This window comes from Rhamphochromis sp. 'chilingali', assembly GCF_963969265.1.
Source record: "Rhamphochromis sp. 'chilingali' genome assembly, chromosome: 6".
Taxonomy (NCBI): Eukaryota; Metazoa; Chordata; class Actinopteri; order Cichliformes; family Cichlidae; genus Rhamphochromis; species Rhamphochromis sp. 'chilingali'.
This window is the reverse complement of record NC_137933.1, coordinates 15,559,246-15,577,849: the sequence shown is the minus strand read 5'-3', so window position 1 is coordinate 15,577,849 and position 18,604 is coordinate 15,559,246. Positions and strand designations below refer to the sequence as shown.

Sequence of the window (18,604 nt, the reverse complement as noted above, 5' to 3'; positions counted from 1 at the left end):
AAAATATTGTTAATAATAAATAAGGGTGGAAGGGCTATGGAGATTAAGGGATGGAGACTGCACATCTCTTGGTGTTTCCCTGGATAAGCTAGAGGAGGTGGCTGGGGAGAGGGAGATCTGGGCTGCTCTGCTAAGGCTGCTGCCTCTGTGACCCGGCCCCGGATAAAGCGGAAGAAGATGGATGGATTGCACATCTGCCGAAATATTGCACAGGAGGAGCAGAATATTTTTACGGAAACAAAAGGAAACTCACAAATGCACACACACACACAAATAGTAATAATAATAAATAGCAAGTAGCATCAACAGAATAATTGTAAGAAACTCTCAGTTTGTATTTATGTTCCGGGAAGAAGCTGTTCTTTAGTCTGTTGGTTTTGCAACTAATGGATCTGAACCTTTTTTCCAGAGGGCAGGGTGTTGAGTAGATGGTGGTTAGGCTGGAGGCGGTCTTTTATGATTGCCCTTGCTATTGAGGAATATCTAGTGCTGGCATTGGAGTCCAGGGTGCAGTTTTTATCTTGCTGAAGTCCATGACCACTTCCTTGGTTTTCCTGGTGTTGAGAGTTAGGTTATTGTAGTCACACCACTCATTGGGTATGTGGTCATTTACTGTGATTAGGTCACCTGGTCCATTGGCTGAAAAATGACCCCCATTAGGTTCCCACCACCATGTTCGACAGTGGGGATGGTGTTCTTTGGGTTGAAGGCTTCTCTTTTTTATTTTTTACCCCAAATGAAGGAAACATCATCGTGACCAAACAATTCCGTTTTCGTTTCATCTGACCAGAAGTCTTCTTCTTTATCCAGATGAGCATTTGCAAAGGCCAAGCAAGTTTTTGTGTGCCTTATCTGGAGAAGTGGTGTCCTCCTTGGTCTGCATCCATGAAACCCAGCAGTGTGCAGTATCTGTTGGACTGTCTGCCTTGAGGAATTGCAACCAGCAGAGCCCAGATTCACCAGGATGGCCTTGGTGGTTATCCTTGGATTCTTTTTCACCTCTCTCACTATCCTCCTGGCCAGCACAGGTGTTACTTTTGGCTTCTGACCACATCCTCTAAGATTTTCCACAGTGCGGAACATCTTGTATTTTTTAATAATACTTTCCACTGTAACCACTGGAACTTGAAAACATGGCCTTGTAGCTCTTTCCTGACTTGTAAACAGCCACAATGTGCAGCCAGAGGTCATCACTGAGCTCCTTTCTCCTAGCCATGACTTTCCACCAGTGTTGGTCAAGTTACTTGAAAAAAGTAATCAGTAACTAATTACTGATTACTTCCCCCAAAAGGTAATCCTGTTACTTTGCTGATTACTTATTTTAAAGAGTAATTAATTACTTAGTTACTTTTTAAAAACACGATTTACAACCTGAATAGGTGATAAAGCGATAGATCTTTCAGTCCAATTCTACTTTTTCTGCATAATCCGTCATATAATATGTAATCAAATGGAAAAGTCTCTTTTTAAAACTTGTTTTATTAGTTTTAATCTTTTAACTTTAGGCATCAAGCAAAAATTAAATTATATGCAACATTCTCTGACTGGAAGATATTTGTTTAACATTTAAACCTATTTTCTGCACATTCCAGCACATAAAATAAAATATTTTATTGTGTTTACACTCAGTCTTTCAAATAAATGCAAGTGAAACACAGCGGAAAATAGATAAAATCAAAGACTCAACGGTTCTGTTGCTCTATTTTCACCTGTATAGCAGGCAGATGTTTGCCCTGGTTTAGGTGTGCCGCAGCGGTCAGTGGAAGAATCCGCGAGTTTGTCTGTGAATTTCCCATAGACCCTGTCACTACCCGATCCGTACCGGAAACCCGATCGGTACCCCGCATGCGTGAAAGGTGTCTACTTCCGGTCAGAGCGTTTTACGATAGTTACGGGTCAGAGTATCTGTTAAGATGTTAAGAATAATAAGTATTTCTTAAAATGTTTCCAATAATGAAACATTTCAATATAATGTAGACAAAAAAGAAAAAGATAGTTACGTATCAGGACTCCCCGATCCTTACTGCGCATGTGCAAAGTCAGACCGTACAAATCAGGTCTACCCGATCCGTATCGCGCATGTGCAGATGTTTTCTTCTTCTTCTGTTCGTTTAATGGCAGTTTACTCCCCAGTGTACGAGGATACCGCCACCTGCTGACCGAGCGAATGAACCCTATTGTAAACTGAATTAGCATCATTACAAACCTGTGTTAAATTTGATTTAGTGATAGTCGAGTGTGTTTATGCTTGTCTGTGTGGAGAGGATTGATTGGAAGTGATGGATTGATGGATGATGATGTCCACTATCACTGTCAATTGTCAGTAAATAATTCATCTGGCTGATGAATCTTCACGTGACATATTAACATAATAGACATAATAAGTCTGTATTATTAACTCTGTAATTAGGCGCCATTCTTCTTATTTTACAGCGCTGTTGTTCAATCAGGGGACACTCGCTGTTGAGCAGAAAAGTATGAATTTGTTTGTATATGGATTATCCATTGTTTAAATGCCATTCAAATATATTGAATGTCGCAATGTTGGCAAAGAGAGGAAGTGACGTAAGATTTGCGCATGCAGGGTACCGATTGGGTTTCCGGCACCGATCGGGTAGCAACAGACCCTGTGCACGAGAAAATGCTAACTTCCTGTTTTGAGACTGGATGTAGGGTTGTACATTTCCAGTTCGCTACTGCGAAGATATACTCCAAAATCATGTCCAAAAATCGAAAACTGAAAGATCACGTTAAGTTACAAAGAGCAGAAGGTGGGAACACTCACCACTGTTGTGTCATAAAGAATCTAATGATCAATTTTGACGTTTAAAGAGTTTAGATCGATCAGTTGTTTACATCACTCAACACAAGCAGAACTGCACTACAGAATCAGAAGACACATCGTCCACATTCAGAAGCACATCTCTGTATAGTGACTGGTCTTATGATTTAAACAGGCAAATGTTCAGCATTCAAACTACAGGTGAAGAATAGTCAAACCAGATGTTTCCCCCGTTATGTCGATATCAGCTCGTCAAGTACACACCTACACAGCATGTCAACAAGCCGTGAAAAAAAGCCACACAAAAAATGAATGATTGCTGGTAAGGGTTTCTATACATTAGTATTTACGAAGGGTATGTTGTGACTTACCTTCAAAATTACAGTGGTCCTTCGCTATAACGCGGTTCACCTTTCACCTCGCTGTTTCGCAGATTTTTAGTGCAAGCTTTTTTTTTTTACATCACATTGTGTCCTGCGTCCTGATCGCTGCAGACGATCTCCTCCATGACGTCTCTCCTGTACAGTACAGAATCGCTGCATCGATTGCTAGCAGTGTGACTCTGAAGTGTAGTACTGTATGTCGACGACGTCGACGAAACGCTTTGCACCGTCAAAAAATAAAATTGGCTACTTGATTTCACCTATCGCTGGTTATTTTTAGAACACAACACCCGCGATAAACGAGGGACCGCTGTTTACAGATACTGAGAAATATAACATTTGAATCCATTTTCTCTTTTGCTCTGGGGCGCGGGGAAAAAAACATTGACAAGTCGATGAACATCATTTACAGATATACAGTATTGGGTAAATGCCCAAGACATTTATAGAAATGTAAATCGCCACTTGATTCATTCATTTGCTTAACTTGTTTTGGACCGTAAACAGGGCGCAAATAGGACACCGGAAACAAAGCTCCCCACAGGAGTTTCCGCACCGGAAGTAGCATCGGCACACAACTGTTGCCACAAACGTCACACTCGCTTACGTCATTGTCATGAGACACTCTCGCAAAAAAATCATGGTTTTAGTAACGCAGTAACGCAGCATGCTTACGGGAAAGTAACAGTAATCTAATGACCTTTTTTGCAATAGTAATCCCTTACTTTACTCGTTACTTGAAAAAAGTAATCAGATTACAGTAACGCGTTACTGCCCATCTCTGCTGTCCACAAACCAACTGCAGAGAGATGCTGTTCACCTGTTGAGTTGATTAAAACAGCTATTAATCCAGGTAATTAGGATGTTTTAGAACAGCTTGGACTATTTGGAATGGTATAGAACTTTCTCAGAGACAGTGACAGTTTGTGAAGGGTATTAATAATGCTGGACATGACACTTTTTACTCAAATGTAAATAAAAGCTGAGAATTTTTTTTTTTTTAAATCCACAATGTCTCTTGTACATCGTCTTATAATCTTTTGGGAGCCACCTATGTCTTTCCAGTCACACACAAAAAACTTGCTGGTTAAATAAATTTAACTTTAAGTTAAAATTTGCAGGGGTATGAATAATTATGGGCTTGACTGTATTAGCAGCTCATTAGTAGCTCCAAAGACAGATTCCTTAAGGAGTTACTAAAGAATAGAGTAAAAATTCGGCGGACAGGCGAATTGACTTCAAATTCGGCGGACAGGCGGCGGTTTTTCGCTTCTTCACTTGTATTTCGAAATAATCGAAGGCGGGTATTTCGAAGTCGCAAAGGAATGACGTCACAAGAAGGTGATTGGTCACTTGCAATGTTGAACCTGGAACAACATTAATTATGATGATGTGGGAACAATGCTGACACGAGGAAATCAGATCGTCCTTACATGGTTACATTAGACTAGTCTTTCAAACAAGGCTCCAGTGTTTCCCTGGTTTCTGCTGGATGTGTAAATAAGGGTTTGCTAGCAAGCTTAGTGTACACTGTGCAGTATCAGTCACTTGCTTGATTCCTTATGACTATAGGAGCTGTGCTACCAGTGTATGCAGTGGACCCAAAGAAATGTCCCAGTGTATCTGAGGAGACAGCAGCAGGCAGATGAGAGAGCACTGGAGAAACTCCTATTTCTTAAACAACAAGAGAGGGATGAGCAGTACATGGAGGAAGAACAGGTGGGAGCACGTGTACACTTCAACTGCCATAAAGCAACATTTACATCCATTAACTTGATCTTTTCCCAGAGGTAAAACTTGACCAAAGACACTAGTGATCATCCTCTGAGAAACATTTAATTTCTCAGCAACACATGCAACGGTTCAGTAAGACAATATAATCTGCACTGAAGCGTCACCCAAATAATGGACGTAGCATCATCACGATGACTGAAAACATGGCGTTGGTTCGGTCAGGCCACAAAGTCTCAAGTCACAAAGCTCAGTCACACTGTCAATCATATGAGCACATAACCAGACTCGGCAGTACTGTCTTTATTCTGCTACACATACAATTAACAACACATGGGATCTAACTAATGCAAAACCAATACACTACCAGTACTGAATACAGCACTTATAGACATACATGAGTTGATCAGTGCAGTCCTTTATTTTAAGAGTGTCCCAGGTCATTTAAAGTTTTTAATATGCTTAAAGAAATAGATATTCTCTTTTCTATATTGTGACTTTTTTTTAAAGTTGTAGTTCACTTGAGAGTATCTTAGGAACCATTGTTTGTGGTCAAAAACAAAACCATGTCTCCATTCAAAAAATGGGATGTGAGAGCTGAAACTTGTCATGTTATGCCGCTGTTACATGTCACAACAAGTTAAAACGTCAGTCGTACCTTTGGAAAAAATTCACCAGAATTCTCTAACCACTTCTCATTCCTTTATATTTTGATAGGAAAATGGAAAATAGCTACTGTACATTATGCAAGTATGTGCACATGACACTGCATTTGTGTAATCATGAACTTTAGCACTGTCTCACCTTGACTGTTCTAGATACACTTCTGCTTCTGCTTTGGTGTTTTTTCCTGTTAGTAACCTTATTGTTTTCATCCACTTTCACTACTCACATGACATCGTTTTCAGGCAGTAGATTTTATTATTTTAAAAATACTACCTGTTTAGACAGAGACAATTAATTTGTAATAATAATAACACATAGTTGGATATTATCATTTCTAAGAGGATATTCCCTCAAAAGTTACCAAGAATAAACAGAGTGAAAAGAGAGCTGCACTGGACCAGTTTATCACTATGCAACTCTGGTTCTGTTTGATGTGTAAATAATGGATTGTTACTATGCCTGATTCATTGACACATGCACAAACAAACATGAAAATACAGTACATAAGGCAAAAACAGAGTTTATACAAATCTAACAAGCTTAAAAGTCAATATTTGATCAATTGACCACATTTATTCTCTATTCCCCACAGCTTGAACTCTCGTAAACAAGCTTTGTTGTCATTTCTGTAAGAAGTCTCTAGTCTTCCTGAAGAACACTCAACATTCTCCTTTGGATCTTGGCTGGCTTTTGTTCTCGTCTCTGTCAAGATGATCCCACACTGTTTCTGATCAATGACAGCCATACTGAGATGAAATGTTGAGGACATGTTGAACCGTCAGTAACTGCAGCTGTTTTTGCTGCTGTTAGCTGTTGCTTACTGGTGTTAATGAAACCTTCTTTGAAGTGAACGTAACTTTATTGAACTGTGACACATGACGTAAACTGTTATGCAAGAATTTAGTTATACTGTTTATGAGAGGGAACTCTTGATATATGACTGACAGCGGTTGCTTGTCTCTATGTGTGTTGGTGTGATCCCCATGAAGGACTAGCCAGCTGTGCAGCTAGCATACTGTTAGCTTATAACCAGCCTTTTCATTGCCCAAGCACTATTTTATGCCTGTTTTCTTTGGTATTTTCATAGATTAATGCTTGAACGATTCAAAGGTCAGTGATAAGGGACTCAGCAAATGACAAAACATTGCTCTGATAATGGTTAGGCACAAGGGCTGACTAAAAATGAGTGAAAAAGCAGACAATTACATACTCAGAAATAATGGAGAACTGTTGTTTAAGAACAACAAATAAGAAAAATTAAGAAGAATCACACACACACACACACACACACACACACACACACACACACACACACACACACACACACAACATATCACAATGTTGCTAACGATATATTTAGGAATCCAAAAAGTCATCTTAAGTTAATTTGGTGAGTTTGATATGCTTTGCTTATAATGTTTTTATTATTATTCTGTTTTGTTGTTTTTCTTTTCATTATGGACTTTCTGATAAGGCTTTTTTGTTTTGCTTTTTCTGGAAGGTGAAACTGAAAGAACAGGTGGCTTCATTCAACCTGCAAATGTCAGAGAAGGAGCTGACTCAGCTTCCTGTGAATTCTGTAAGATAAATGAAAACTGTGATTATTCCCACACTCCCATAACCATTTACATCACAGTTTTGGTGATTCGCAGTTACTGTTCAAGTTTCATGTGAAATGACTCAGTGAACAGTGACTAGCGATTTTAACCAGATGACGTCATGACTCATTTATAAAATGTAATTTATTTCGATCATGTAAGCAATATACATGTCCATCAAGCAAAGCACAATATTAAAATTTAGACCACACTCTGGGTTTTCTGTAGAATTCCTTCATCTTCCTGGCTCGGCCACTCACGCCTCCCAGGAGTATCCAGCAGCATCGTTACATGAACGAGCTTCAGATTCAAATAGACAGACGACAGAAATTCAAGGCTCAAGAAGAACAGGAACGTCGTGTCACGGAGTGTTTAGACCAGCTACATCTGATTAAGGGGTGTGTAAAGGTGCCACAAGCCAGATGTTTCAAATAATCATATGTTGTGATCACAAATACATCATGTAATGTTTACCTGTGTGATTTAGAGTAGCTTTGCAGCAAGCCCAGCAACTCCAACGTAAACGGGAAAAGGCTAAGCAATACAAGAGTGCTCTGGACACCCAGGCAAGTCAAAGTTACTTTCAAACTTGACACAAAGGCACAAATTCTTGCTAAGAATTGTGTTCAGTCGCCAGTGTTGGGAAGGTTACTTTTAAAATGTATTCCATTACAGATTACAGAATACATGCCCCAAAATGTATTCTGTAACATATTCCGTTACGTTACTCGATGAGAGTAACGTATTCTGAATACTTTGAATTACTTAATATATGCTGTTTACAACTACGTGAATGTACTATTGCTGTGATTTATTACTGTTACTGACGGTCCGCGGCTCCGAACTGTAGTAAAGGGACCTCTGACTAATACGTCGGGTTCGTGTCGGGCTTGTAGCTGAAAACTAGCTTTACTTTGTTGTCTGGGTCAACTTTGTTAGCCAGAGACAGAGAGAGGCGTTGAAAGGCTGCTCCAACGGAACTTATTGTTTCGGAGGAAAACACGAACACGGTGTACAGTCGAGTCTTAACAGCTTACTTACAGCTGGGCTCGTCAGGCACTCTTATTGGCTGAAGTGGTTATTATTATATTTACATGCTTCCAGCTCCCGTTTCTGCTCAATGACAGCTCGTACTTTTCCTTTTTCTCCCTCCCTCGCTCACAAACACATAACGGGTATGGCAGTCCATTCTCCCTGCAGCACGGACTACACTGCCCATGAGGCTACGTTCTTTAGAGCTATACCTGTAGCATTCTCCCTATTAGCTTAGCACAACAACAACAAGGCGCTCTCTCACCCAGGAAACACGCAGAGAGAACGTCACCCTGTAACCATGGCAACCGTAACGCTGCCGCCTGGAACAACAGAACAGCTGTCAAACAAAACCCAAACAGTCCTGACCCGCGACAATATGAAACAGGAAAGTACCGCCGTGTAATCCATTTATTTCAACAAAGTAACTGTATTCTAAATACCACCTTATTAAACGGTAACTGTAACGGAATACAGTTACTCATATTTTGTATTTTAAATACGTAACGGCAGTACATGTATTCCGTTACTCCCCAACACTGTCAGTCGCATAGTCTTGGTAGCGAATTTGGAATGAATTCAGCGCAAGCAATTATCGGTATGAAACTAATGTACCATATTAAAAAAATTTTCCATAGTCCATAAACGGTTACAAAAAAAAGTTACAAAAACTCACGGGTGAGGCTTTGGACCTCTAAACACAGCACGCAAAACTTACAGGGAGAATGTAGGGAAACTGTCCAGAAAAGTAGTTTTCACGTTTTTGTCATGTGACCATCTGCATTCAGTCTAAAATCTAAAATCAGACTGTTAATTTGCCCTTAGATGTCTGAAAAGAAGCGCGCAGAACCTCCAGATTACCACCCTGACAGCTCCACGTTCAGCCGCCGTGAGACAGCAGCGTGCAAAGCAGAAAGCCGCGAAAGGGCGCAGAAGGTCACCATCCCTCCATAACAGTTTAACATTTCACTGTTAGCCTTATCATACTGCAACAACATTAGTCATACTTGCTCTGTGCGTATTCGGTCCATTGTTGTATTAAAACTGCGACGTGTGATGCGTTTCACACTGACAGATCTTCCAGGTAAATTTTAGTGCTGCCACCAAGAGAACGAAAGAACTGCACAACTAACAGGCACAGCTGGAGAAGGAAAAGGAGATGTTGAGACGCAATAAAATGGAGTAAGTAAAGGCAAATAAAAGAAATGGACCAAAAAGAACATGTAAGGAAAAAGAAGACATAATAACTGTGAAACGTACTTTCTTCTTCTCGTGGTTTCGTTTCTGTCCAGGCTAATGCACGATCGTATCAAACGCTTTGAGAAGATGCAGGACATCAGCAAGTCACTAGAGCAAGACTGGAGTCGCAGTGTGAAGCACAAATACCAGCAAGAGGAAGACGAGAGGCGCTTTCGGAGGTGTGCGGGGGCAGGATCACACTAACTTTTATAGTTAGTAAAATACAGCATCTCTTTGATCCATGATGTAATTACTGACACTGATCTTCTAAGAGCCTCTGGACCTCTAATGAATCAGAGTCCAAAATTTACTCTTTTTTTAGCCCTATTTTTGAGTCTTACTGCCTCCTGGGGGACATATTTGCCTCTTTAGCTGCTTGATGCTCCTCTTTGTTTGCCAGATAGTCATTAAATCTATGTCTGTTGTCTATTTCTTCCAGTCTTTTATATCTTTTTCACTAAATACACAAATATATTAAAGTTGATGTCTGATGCATGATACACATATGAGAAAGAAAGTGCACCTTCTTTCAATTCTAAGGTTTTATGTATCAGCACATAATACATTTGGTCCTGCAGGTTATGAAATTACTTCAGTATATTCAGATGAACAGCACATATCCTCCTAAAACCAAGAAATTCATTCTCGGGTGACAGAAGCCTGAGACCTCTATACGTGATGGCACCCAGAGTCGATTATGGCTCCCTGCTCCCCTGCCATTGATTTAAATAAATAATATTTATGCTGGTGGCCAAAATATTTCATAAAACTGTTATTAGGCAATCAGGTTTTTGGAAATGTTAGAGCTCAAAAACTGCAGGAAGGTTCGTATCTGAAGGCAGGTTAAAATCTGAAAGCTTTCCTCAATGTATCTGTGTACATGGCATGACTCAGATACCCTAGTATCCAGACATACTGGGTCATTTTCATAGCAAGTTCAATAAATTAAGCTTCTTCAAGATTAGGCAATCGGTCAAAGTAACAAATGATGGAAAATATTAATCACTTTGTGAATCTTCAGAATTTGTGAAGTGGAGTCAAATATATTCTGGTAAGGGATGAGGCAGAGAATTACATTATAGCACGAATCGAGTAAAAGTTAGGATTTTCAAACTATTTATTTTGATTTATATAATTAATATTTGCTAAGTGCATTAAACTGTGTCTCTACTTCCGTTCTTTATTAATTCAATTTCATCCCAATTGAAAATGAAAGATATTTTTAAAACGAAACATAAAAAGAAGACGTTTGGCCACAATCACTAAGACTGGTAATTATATTCAAACAGTAATTAGGCAACCACGTTTTTGTAATCATCAGAGTGCACGAACCACAAGGTGCTCATCACTGAAGGCAGTCCAAATATCCGGGAGAAATAAAACAAGCCTCAACGTGTCGATGCTCATAGGTTCCCATCTATCATATGACTTGGATCTGGGTAAACTGGATCCAGTTTAATAAGTCAAGACAGATTCTTAAAGATGAGACAGTCCTGTGTAGATGATATGAGCCGGACTATGAGAAGTTCTTTGCTCAAACGATGTTTTACCAGAAATCCACACAAAAACAAAAACAACATAACTACATCACATCACCTTCATGTGAAAGCACCTTGGAAGTGAAAGCGTGCGCTTTATTTTTCACATGATTGTATTGAGGGGGAACTGTGGAGTTGGGTGCTACTCCTCTGTTATTTACTACAAGCACAAACTTTCACATCAGTTCTGAAAGATCGTACGGTTACAGTGTAACCTTGGTTCTCTTAGTGAGAGACTATCTCTCCACCGTGAGGCCACTCGGAGACGCGTTCCGATCAAACAATCACCGGTGTCACGTCTGCACAGCTGTTTTATACGTATGCTGTGGGGCGTAGCCGGGCGTGCCGGAGTGTCTTAAAGAAATATCCACGCGCCACGACCAAGGGGGGTCGTACCCTGTACATATGGAATACGTAACGGTGTGGAGAGATAGTCTCGACATGCTAGAGAACTCTAAATCAAATAATCATTCCACATGCAAATCACAAATCTCTACAATAGAAAAAAATAGATGTCACATATTCTCCTTTACATTTCTTTTCACACTTTGAGCTTTAACTGTTTCTCCTTTAATTATGTTGCACCCAGACTGGAAAATAAATTCTGGAAAATGGTAGCGAATGGACACATGCACTAGTTTCTCTGATTTTTTTTCCCTCACAGTCTCAACTTGAACATGTCCATCATTCAAAATACAGCTCATAATAATTCTGTCTCCCTGTGGTTAGGTCTGCTGGTCTCCTCCTGGTTGATAAGCTTGCAGAGTACAGGCGATGTAGCCAGTGTAAGAGGAGAACCACCAACTATGGAGAGACCAACATCTGGAAAGACTCTCATTACCTGTCTGGTACACAGTTCATGATCTGAGGACATGAATGTGAATAAACAACCAAACCTCAACTTATTGTGTGATGATTACCTAAACAAAAATTACAAGGTTATGTACATTGGTGTGAAAAAGTGATCGCCCCTTCCTGATTTCCTATTTTTGTATGTTTGTCACACTTAAATGTTTCAGATCATCAAAGAGATTTAAATATTAGACAAACATAACACAAGTAAACACAAAAGGTGATTTGACTAGGCCACTCCAACATCTTTATTTAGTTTTTCCTAAGAAATTCAGAGATGGACTTGCTGGTGTGTTTGGGATCATTGTCCTGCTGCACAACCCAAGTGTGCTTCAGCTTGAGGTTACGAAGAGATGGTCAGACATTTTGGTAGAAAGCCAGAATTCCTGCTTCCATTTGCCACAGCAGGTCTTCCAGGTCCTGAGGCAGCAGATCAACCCCAGACAACCAAACTGCCACCACCATATTTTACCAGATCATTTCATTTTTATCATCCATCCATCTTCTTCCGCTTATCCGGGGCTGGGTTTTGGGGGCAGCAGCCCAAGCAGAGAAGCCCAGACCTCCATCTCCCCAGCCACCTCCTCCAGCTTGTCTGGGGAAACATCAAGGCGTTCCCAGGCCAGCCGAGAGATATTATCTCTCCAGTGTGTCCTGGCTCTGCTCCGGTGCCTCCTCCCAGCATGTCCCTGTCATATTTTATCAGATCATTTCATTTTTATCACGTCATCATATTTATACGTTGTTCCTTTTCTAAAATGCTGTGTTAGTTTTATGCCAGATGTAACAGGACTCCAACCTTCCTTTTCATGATCTGAAACATGTAAGAGGGACAAATACGAAAAACACTAGGAAATCAGGAAGAGGGCAAACACTTTTTTTAAACCACTGTATATATGATACTTTAATGGTGTGATGTTCAGGGTGCTGTTGTTTTTCTAAATTATTTTTGCTACCCATTTTTGCATGTTAGAAAACTCTCCTCTAACCATAATCTCTTCATTTCTCTGATATGTTACACATGATGACTGTCCTGTACCACTGTTTCTTGAATAGACACAGATAAATGCAGCTACATGTCTCTCTCTTCTTTGCTGGCTGGTAGATTTTTATGAAAATAGTCTGTGTTTGGGCAATAATCGTCTTATGAAGAAGGCACAAGCAGTTAGGTCCATAAGTGGACAATGACAGCATTTAAAATCCACCACACTGGACTTTAAATCCATGAATCCATGAATCAGGATGTGATAGAAGTGCAGACTTTCTGCTTTAATTTAAGGGGTTTAACAAAACTTTTGCATTAGTAGGAATTATTATTATTCCCTCATTTTCATAGGCTCAAACATAACTCAACAACCTACCATAACTACACAAACTAACTACAGTACAAGGACTGTTTTAATACTGGAATGTAAATCCTTTGTTTTCAGTAACTCCCTGAAGTCACTGACTGCAAATAAAAATTACCTGTTTGTACCACATTCTAAAGCTGTGGGACAGGATGTTCATTTTTATTCTCCCTCATGTGCTTCGATACTTCCATGTAATAAACACAAGTATTCCATAAAAAGTGCTTGTGGTAAACTTGATTGTTGCTTTTTTTGTATTCTTAAAAGATTTATGATCACATGGAAAGCATTTTATACTGGGTTAGTCACTTTTACTTCAAATGGAACTTATATTCCTGATATTCTGTTTATTTCTGTTAACATTGCTGTTTTTTTGTTGCTGTTTTTTTTATATGAGCATTGGGCCTGAGTTGACAGTAGCAGCGATTCAGACTGAAAACAGCAGGAAAAGAAAGAAAGGAAAAGAAAAAAAACGTGGGACATTTCAGGTGTTTGTTTTAAGCTTCACCAGACCCAAGACATCGCACGGAAGTTTGCATTACTCACAGACAAGATTTTACAACTTAAAGGTCAAGCTGTCAACTATTATCTTTAGCGACATCAATCACAAGGTTTAAGAAAAGAAAATGATACACGTTACCCTGCTTTGTTTGTGCCAGAGCGGAAAATCCCAACTGAATTTACAGCTGCTTTGTTTTTGTTTTTTTATTTGACCTTAACTGTGACCGTTATTCACTGCTGAGGGTGAGCTGCTTGTACATGTACTGAACATGTCTAGTGTTTGCATGCATGCAGCCAGTTTCTTTTTTAAATGTTAGATCATTTTGAATACAGCTGAAATGCAGCGACACCTACCGAATTTTCCTACAATACCTTATAACCACGGACAACTGCTCGGGACTCCAGGCCAGTGGAGGGCCTCCAAGAGCCGACAAACTTCAAGGTGCAGCAGTAAAAAGGTGCAGTTTGCAGCGACAGCAGGAGAGACCTGGCCTGCCCCACCTCACTTGTTTCACTCACTTTAAAAGTGAAAGGCATGATTTTGTTCAGCTCTACTTTCAATGGCACGCAGTCTTTGCATATGGAGGTCATAATAGAAACACTTCCTCAGTATTTTCAGAGTAAGAAAATGTTTACATTTCATATTTGGTTTGTTCATGTTAAAATATTTATAACGTGACTTCTGTTGCAGCTCACAGGCTTGAGCAGACGATTCAATTCAATTCAATTCAATTTTATTTATATAGCGCCAAATCACAACAAAAGTCGCCTCAAGGCGCTTCATAGATACAGAGAAAAACCCAAACAATCATATGACCCCCTATGAGCAAGCACTTTGGCAACAGTGGGAAGGAAAAACTCCCTTTTAACAGGAAGAAACCTCCGGCAGAACCAGGTTCGGGGGGGGGGCATCTGCTGCGACCGGTTGGGGTGAGAGAAGGAAGACAGGATAAAAGACATGCTGTGGAAGAGAGACAGAGGTTAATAACAGATATGATTCAATGCAGAGAGGTCTATTAACACATAGTGAGTGAGAAAGGTGGCTGGAAAGGAAAAACTCAATGCATCATGGGAATCCCCCGGCAGCCTACGTCTATTGCAGCATAACTAAGGGAGGATTCAGGGTCACGTGGTCCAGCCCTAACTATATGCTTTAGCAAAAAGGAAAGTTTTAAGCCTAATCTTAAAAGTAGAGATAGTGTCTGTCTCCTGAATCCAAACTGGAAGCTGGTTCCACAGAAGAGGGGCCTGAAAACTGAAGGCTCTCCCTCCCATTCTACTTTTAAATACTCTAGGAACAACAAGTAGGCCTGCAGAGCGAGAGCGAAGTGCTCTAATAGGGTGATATGGTACTACAAGGTCATTAAGATAAGATGGGGCCTGATTATTTAAGACCTTGTATGTGAGGAGCAGGACTTTGAATTCAATTCTGGATTTAACAGGAAGCCAATGAAAGGAAGCCAAAACAGGAGAAATATGCTCTCTCTTTCTAGTCCCTGTCAGCACTCTTGCTGCAGCATTTTGGATTAGCTGAAGGCTTTTCAGTGAGTTTTTTGGACATCCTGATAATAATGAATTACAGTAGTCCAGCCTGGAAGTAATAAATGCATGAACTAGTTTTTCAGCGTCACTCTGAGACAGGATATTTCTAATTTTAGAGATGTTGCGCAAACGGAAGAACACAGTCTTACATATTTGTTTAATATGTGCGTTGAAGGACATATCCTGGTCAAAAATGACTCCAAGGTTCCTCACAGCGTTACTGGAGGCCAAGGTAATGCCATCCAGAGAAAGAATCTGGTTAGATACCATATTTCTAAGCTTTTCAGGGCCGAGTACAATAATCTCAGTTTTATCTGAATTAAGAAGCAGAAAGTTAGCGGCCATCCAGGTCTTTATGTCTTTAAGACATCCCCGCAGTTTAACAAATTGGCCTGTGTTATCTGGCTTCATGGACAGATAGAGCTGGGTGTCATCTGCATAGCAGTGAAAATGTTTGCTATGTCTTCTAATGATACTGCCTAAGGGAAGCATGTATAATGTAAACAGAATTGGTCCTAGCACTGAACCCTGTGGAACTCCATAATTAACCTCAGTGTGTGAAGAGGACTCTCCATTTACATGCACAAATTGGAGTCTATTAGATAGATATGATACAAACCACTGCAGTGCAGTACCTGTAATACCTACAGCATGTTCTAATCGCTCTAATAGGATATTATGGTCAACAGTATCGAATGCTGCACTAAGGTCTAGCAGGACAAGCACAGAGATGAGTCCACTGTCAGAGGCCATAAGAAGATCATTTGTAACCTTCACTAAAGCTGTTTCTGTGCTGTGATGAGCTCTGAAACCTGACTGAAACTCTTCAAATAAACCATTACTCTGCAGATGATCTGTTAGCTGTTTGACATCTACTCTTTCAAGGATTTTTGATATGAAAGGAAGGTTGGAGATTGGCCTATAATTAGCTAAGACTGCTGGGTCTAGAGATGGCTTTTTGAGTAAAGGTTTAACTACAGCTAGCTTGAAGGCCTGTGGTACATAGCCGATCATTAGAGATAGGTTGATCATATTTAAGATTGAAGAATTAATTAATGGCAGGACTTCTTTGAGCAGTTTTGTAGGAATGGGGTCAAAAAGACACGTTGATGGTTTGGAGGAAGTAATTATTGAAGTTAACTCAGAAAGATCAATTAGAGAAAAAGAGTCTAACTTAACATCGATGGTACTAAGAGTAGCTGTGGATAATATTACATCTGTGGGATGATTACTGGTAATTTTTTCTCCATCCATCCATCCATTCGCTTCCGCTTATCCTTTTTCAGGGTCGCGGGGGGCGCTGGAGCCTATCCCAGCTGTCATAGGGCGAAAGGCGGGGTACACCCTGGACAGGTCGCCAGTCTGTCGCAGGGCTAACACATAGGGACAGACAACCATTCACACTCACATTCACTCGTAATTTTTTCTCTAATGATAAAAATTTTATTTGTGAAGAAGTTCATGAAGTCATTACTAGTTAACGTTAAAGGGATTGTTGGCTCAAAAGAGCTCTAGCTTTTTGTCAGCCTGGCTACAGTGCTGAAGAGAAACCTGGGGTTGTTCTTATTTTCTTCAATCAGTGATGAATAGTAAGATGTTCTGGCTTTGCGGAGGGCTTTCTTATAAAGCAGCAAACTATTTCTCCAGGTTAAATGATGATCCTCTAAATTTGTGACACGCCATTTCCTCTCCAGATTACGAGTCATCTGCTTTAGGGTACGTGCTTGAGAATTATACCACGGAGTCAGGTACTTCTGATTAGAGACCTTAGTTTTCACAGGAGCTACAGTATCCAGAGTCGTACGTAGTGAGGAGGTGAAATTATTAACAAGATAATCGACCTCTGTTGGGGTAGCGTTCAGATAGCTGCTCTGCTCTGTGTTGGTACAGGGCATTGAAGATGATAACAGTGGGTGGATTATATTCTTAAACTTACAGTTTTTTCTGATTGCTTAAGCACATTTTTTGTAACTATTGGCTAATTTTGCAAAACTCTTCACACAAATAAGAAAACCTGTCACCCAATAATCAAAACACTGTAGTTCTCTTGCAAAAGCAAACACAGCTAGATTAACTCTTCACACCTTCGTAAAAATGGTGTTTCCGTATCAAACAGTACACACAAGCCATCATCTACTAAGCACACAATGCGCCAACTGCACACTGATGGTATGAATATAAAACACATCTGGCTTTTGCTTTCTCTGTGCACAAGGTAGGCTATGTCAGTTTGAGCTCATACTTCTGTCATAGATCCATAAGCATAGAGGGATCCAAACTTCAAGTACTGGTGTTTATTCAAACACATCAAAACAAACACAAGTGTTTATTTCCAAGTATAGGATTATTTGCAATCGCCATAATGACTATATGGGTTACTTGGTCTGCAGTGAACATGCTTCCTCTGCCCCCAGCATCTGGTCATCTAGCAATTCTGTAAAGTAACAATTTCAGTATTTTTACATCAATGGTACTGGTGTGTTTCTCATTGGCATATGGCAGTGCTACAAATCTTTGTGCGAAGTGACTGTACTAACCGATTCTCATTTCAAGATGTCCTTATGGTGCTTGCTACAGTGTAGCGGCTCAGTTTAGGCTGGACCCGTTGGCCAGCTACCCTCAGGGTCATTCCACGGTTGATGACATGGTCCACTATTGTAGCTCTGATGTCATCAGCAATTCTATTTCTTACTCTTCCTACCCTTCCTCTCCCCCCTCCTCATCTTCCTCTCCCCCCTCCTCGTCTTCCTCTTGCTCCTCCTTGTCCTTGTCGTCCTCTTCATCCTACTTCTTCACCTCCACGTCCTCTTCCTCGGCCTCCTCTACTTCTCACTCTTTCTGCTCCCTCCATTGTACTCCGCACACACAGCTTACCTGTATTATAGTGCTTAGGCTGATTGCAAAGTGAACTAATTATCTAAAAAAGTTTTCACATGTGAAAGTGTGCCAGACAGTTGGCAAATTAGTGTTAATGATAGCCATACATGTGTATACTTTTGCTAGGAGTGTGTTGGAAATTTGGTAATTGAGTGTTGTGCAGTGAATTGTGCCTACAGCTTTGCAAAGTGTGTGTTACAAAATTGCAAACTGAGTGCAAAGCAGTTTTTGTGCTTTTAGTTTTGCAAACTCAGTGAGTGGTTTTGCTATAAGTCTGAATAGTTTTAGAGATTGTGCTACAGGAATCACAGTTAGGGTTTAAGCATTCAGAAAAAACTGTAAGCAATCAGAAAAAACTGTAATTGTACCAGTGTGCAAAACTCTGTTGTAGTGTGTGTGTTTTTGAGGGCTTGTGTTTGATGTCTGAGGGCAAAGTTTGGTTTTTCAGCAAGAGTGAATAGTTTTGGGTGTAGAGCTTCATTTTGACCTGGAAATAGGATGTTTGGGAAATTGA

At 40.1% G+C, this 18,604-nt stretch overlaps 1 protein-coding gene across 1 annotated transcript in view; it reads left to right on the top strand.

The window, feature by feature from the left end:
• LOC308397886 (coiled-coil domain-containing protein 81-like) overlaps window positions 1-11,837 on the top strand; it is a gene marked incomplete at both ends in the record, with an annotated part of 33,686 nt that extends 21,849 nt beyond the window's left edge. Inside the window, 9 exon segments of the mRNA XM_080884129.1 lie at window positions 4,738-4,884; window positions 7,064-7,132; window positions 7,389-7,558; window positions 7,648-7,726; window positions 9,018-9,128; window positions 9,268-9,321; window positions 9,325-9,374; window positions 9,485-9,610; window positions 11,699-11,837. Of these exon segments, the coding sequence (XP_080740255.1) occupies window positions 4,738-4,884; window positions 7,064-7,132; window positions 7,389-7,558; window positions 7,648-7,726; window positions 9,018-9,128; window positions 9,268-9,321; window positions 9,325-9,374; window positions 9,485-9,610; window positions 11,699-11,837 (945 nt within the window).
• Between the last annotated feature and the right edge of the window lie 6,767 nt (window positions 11,838-18,604).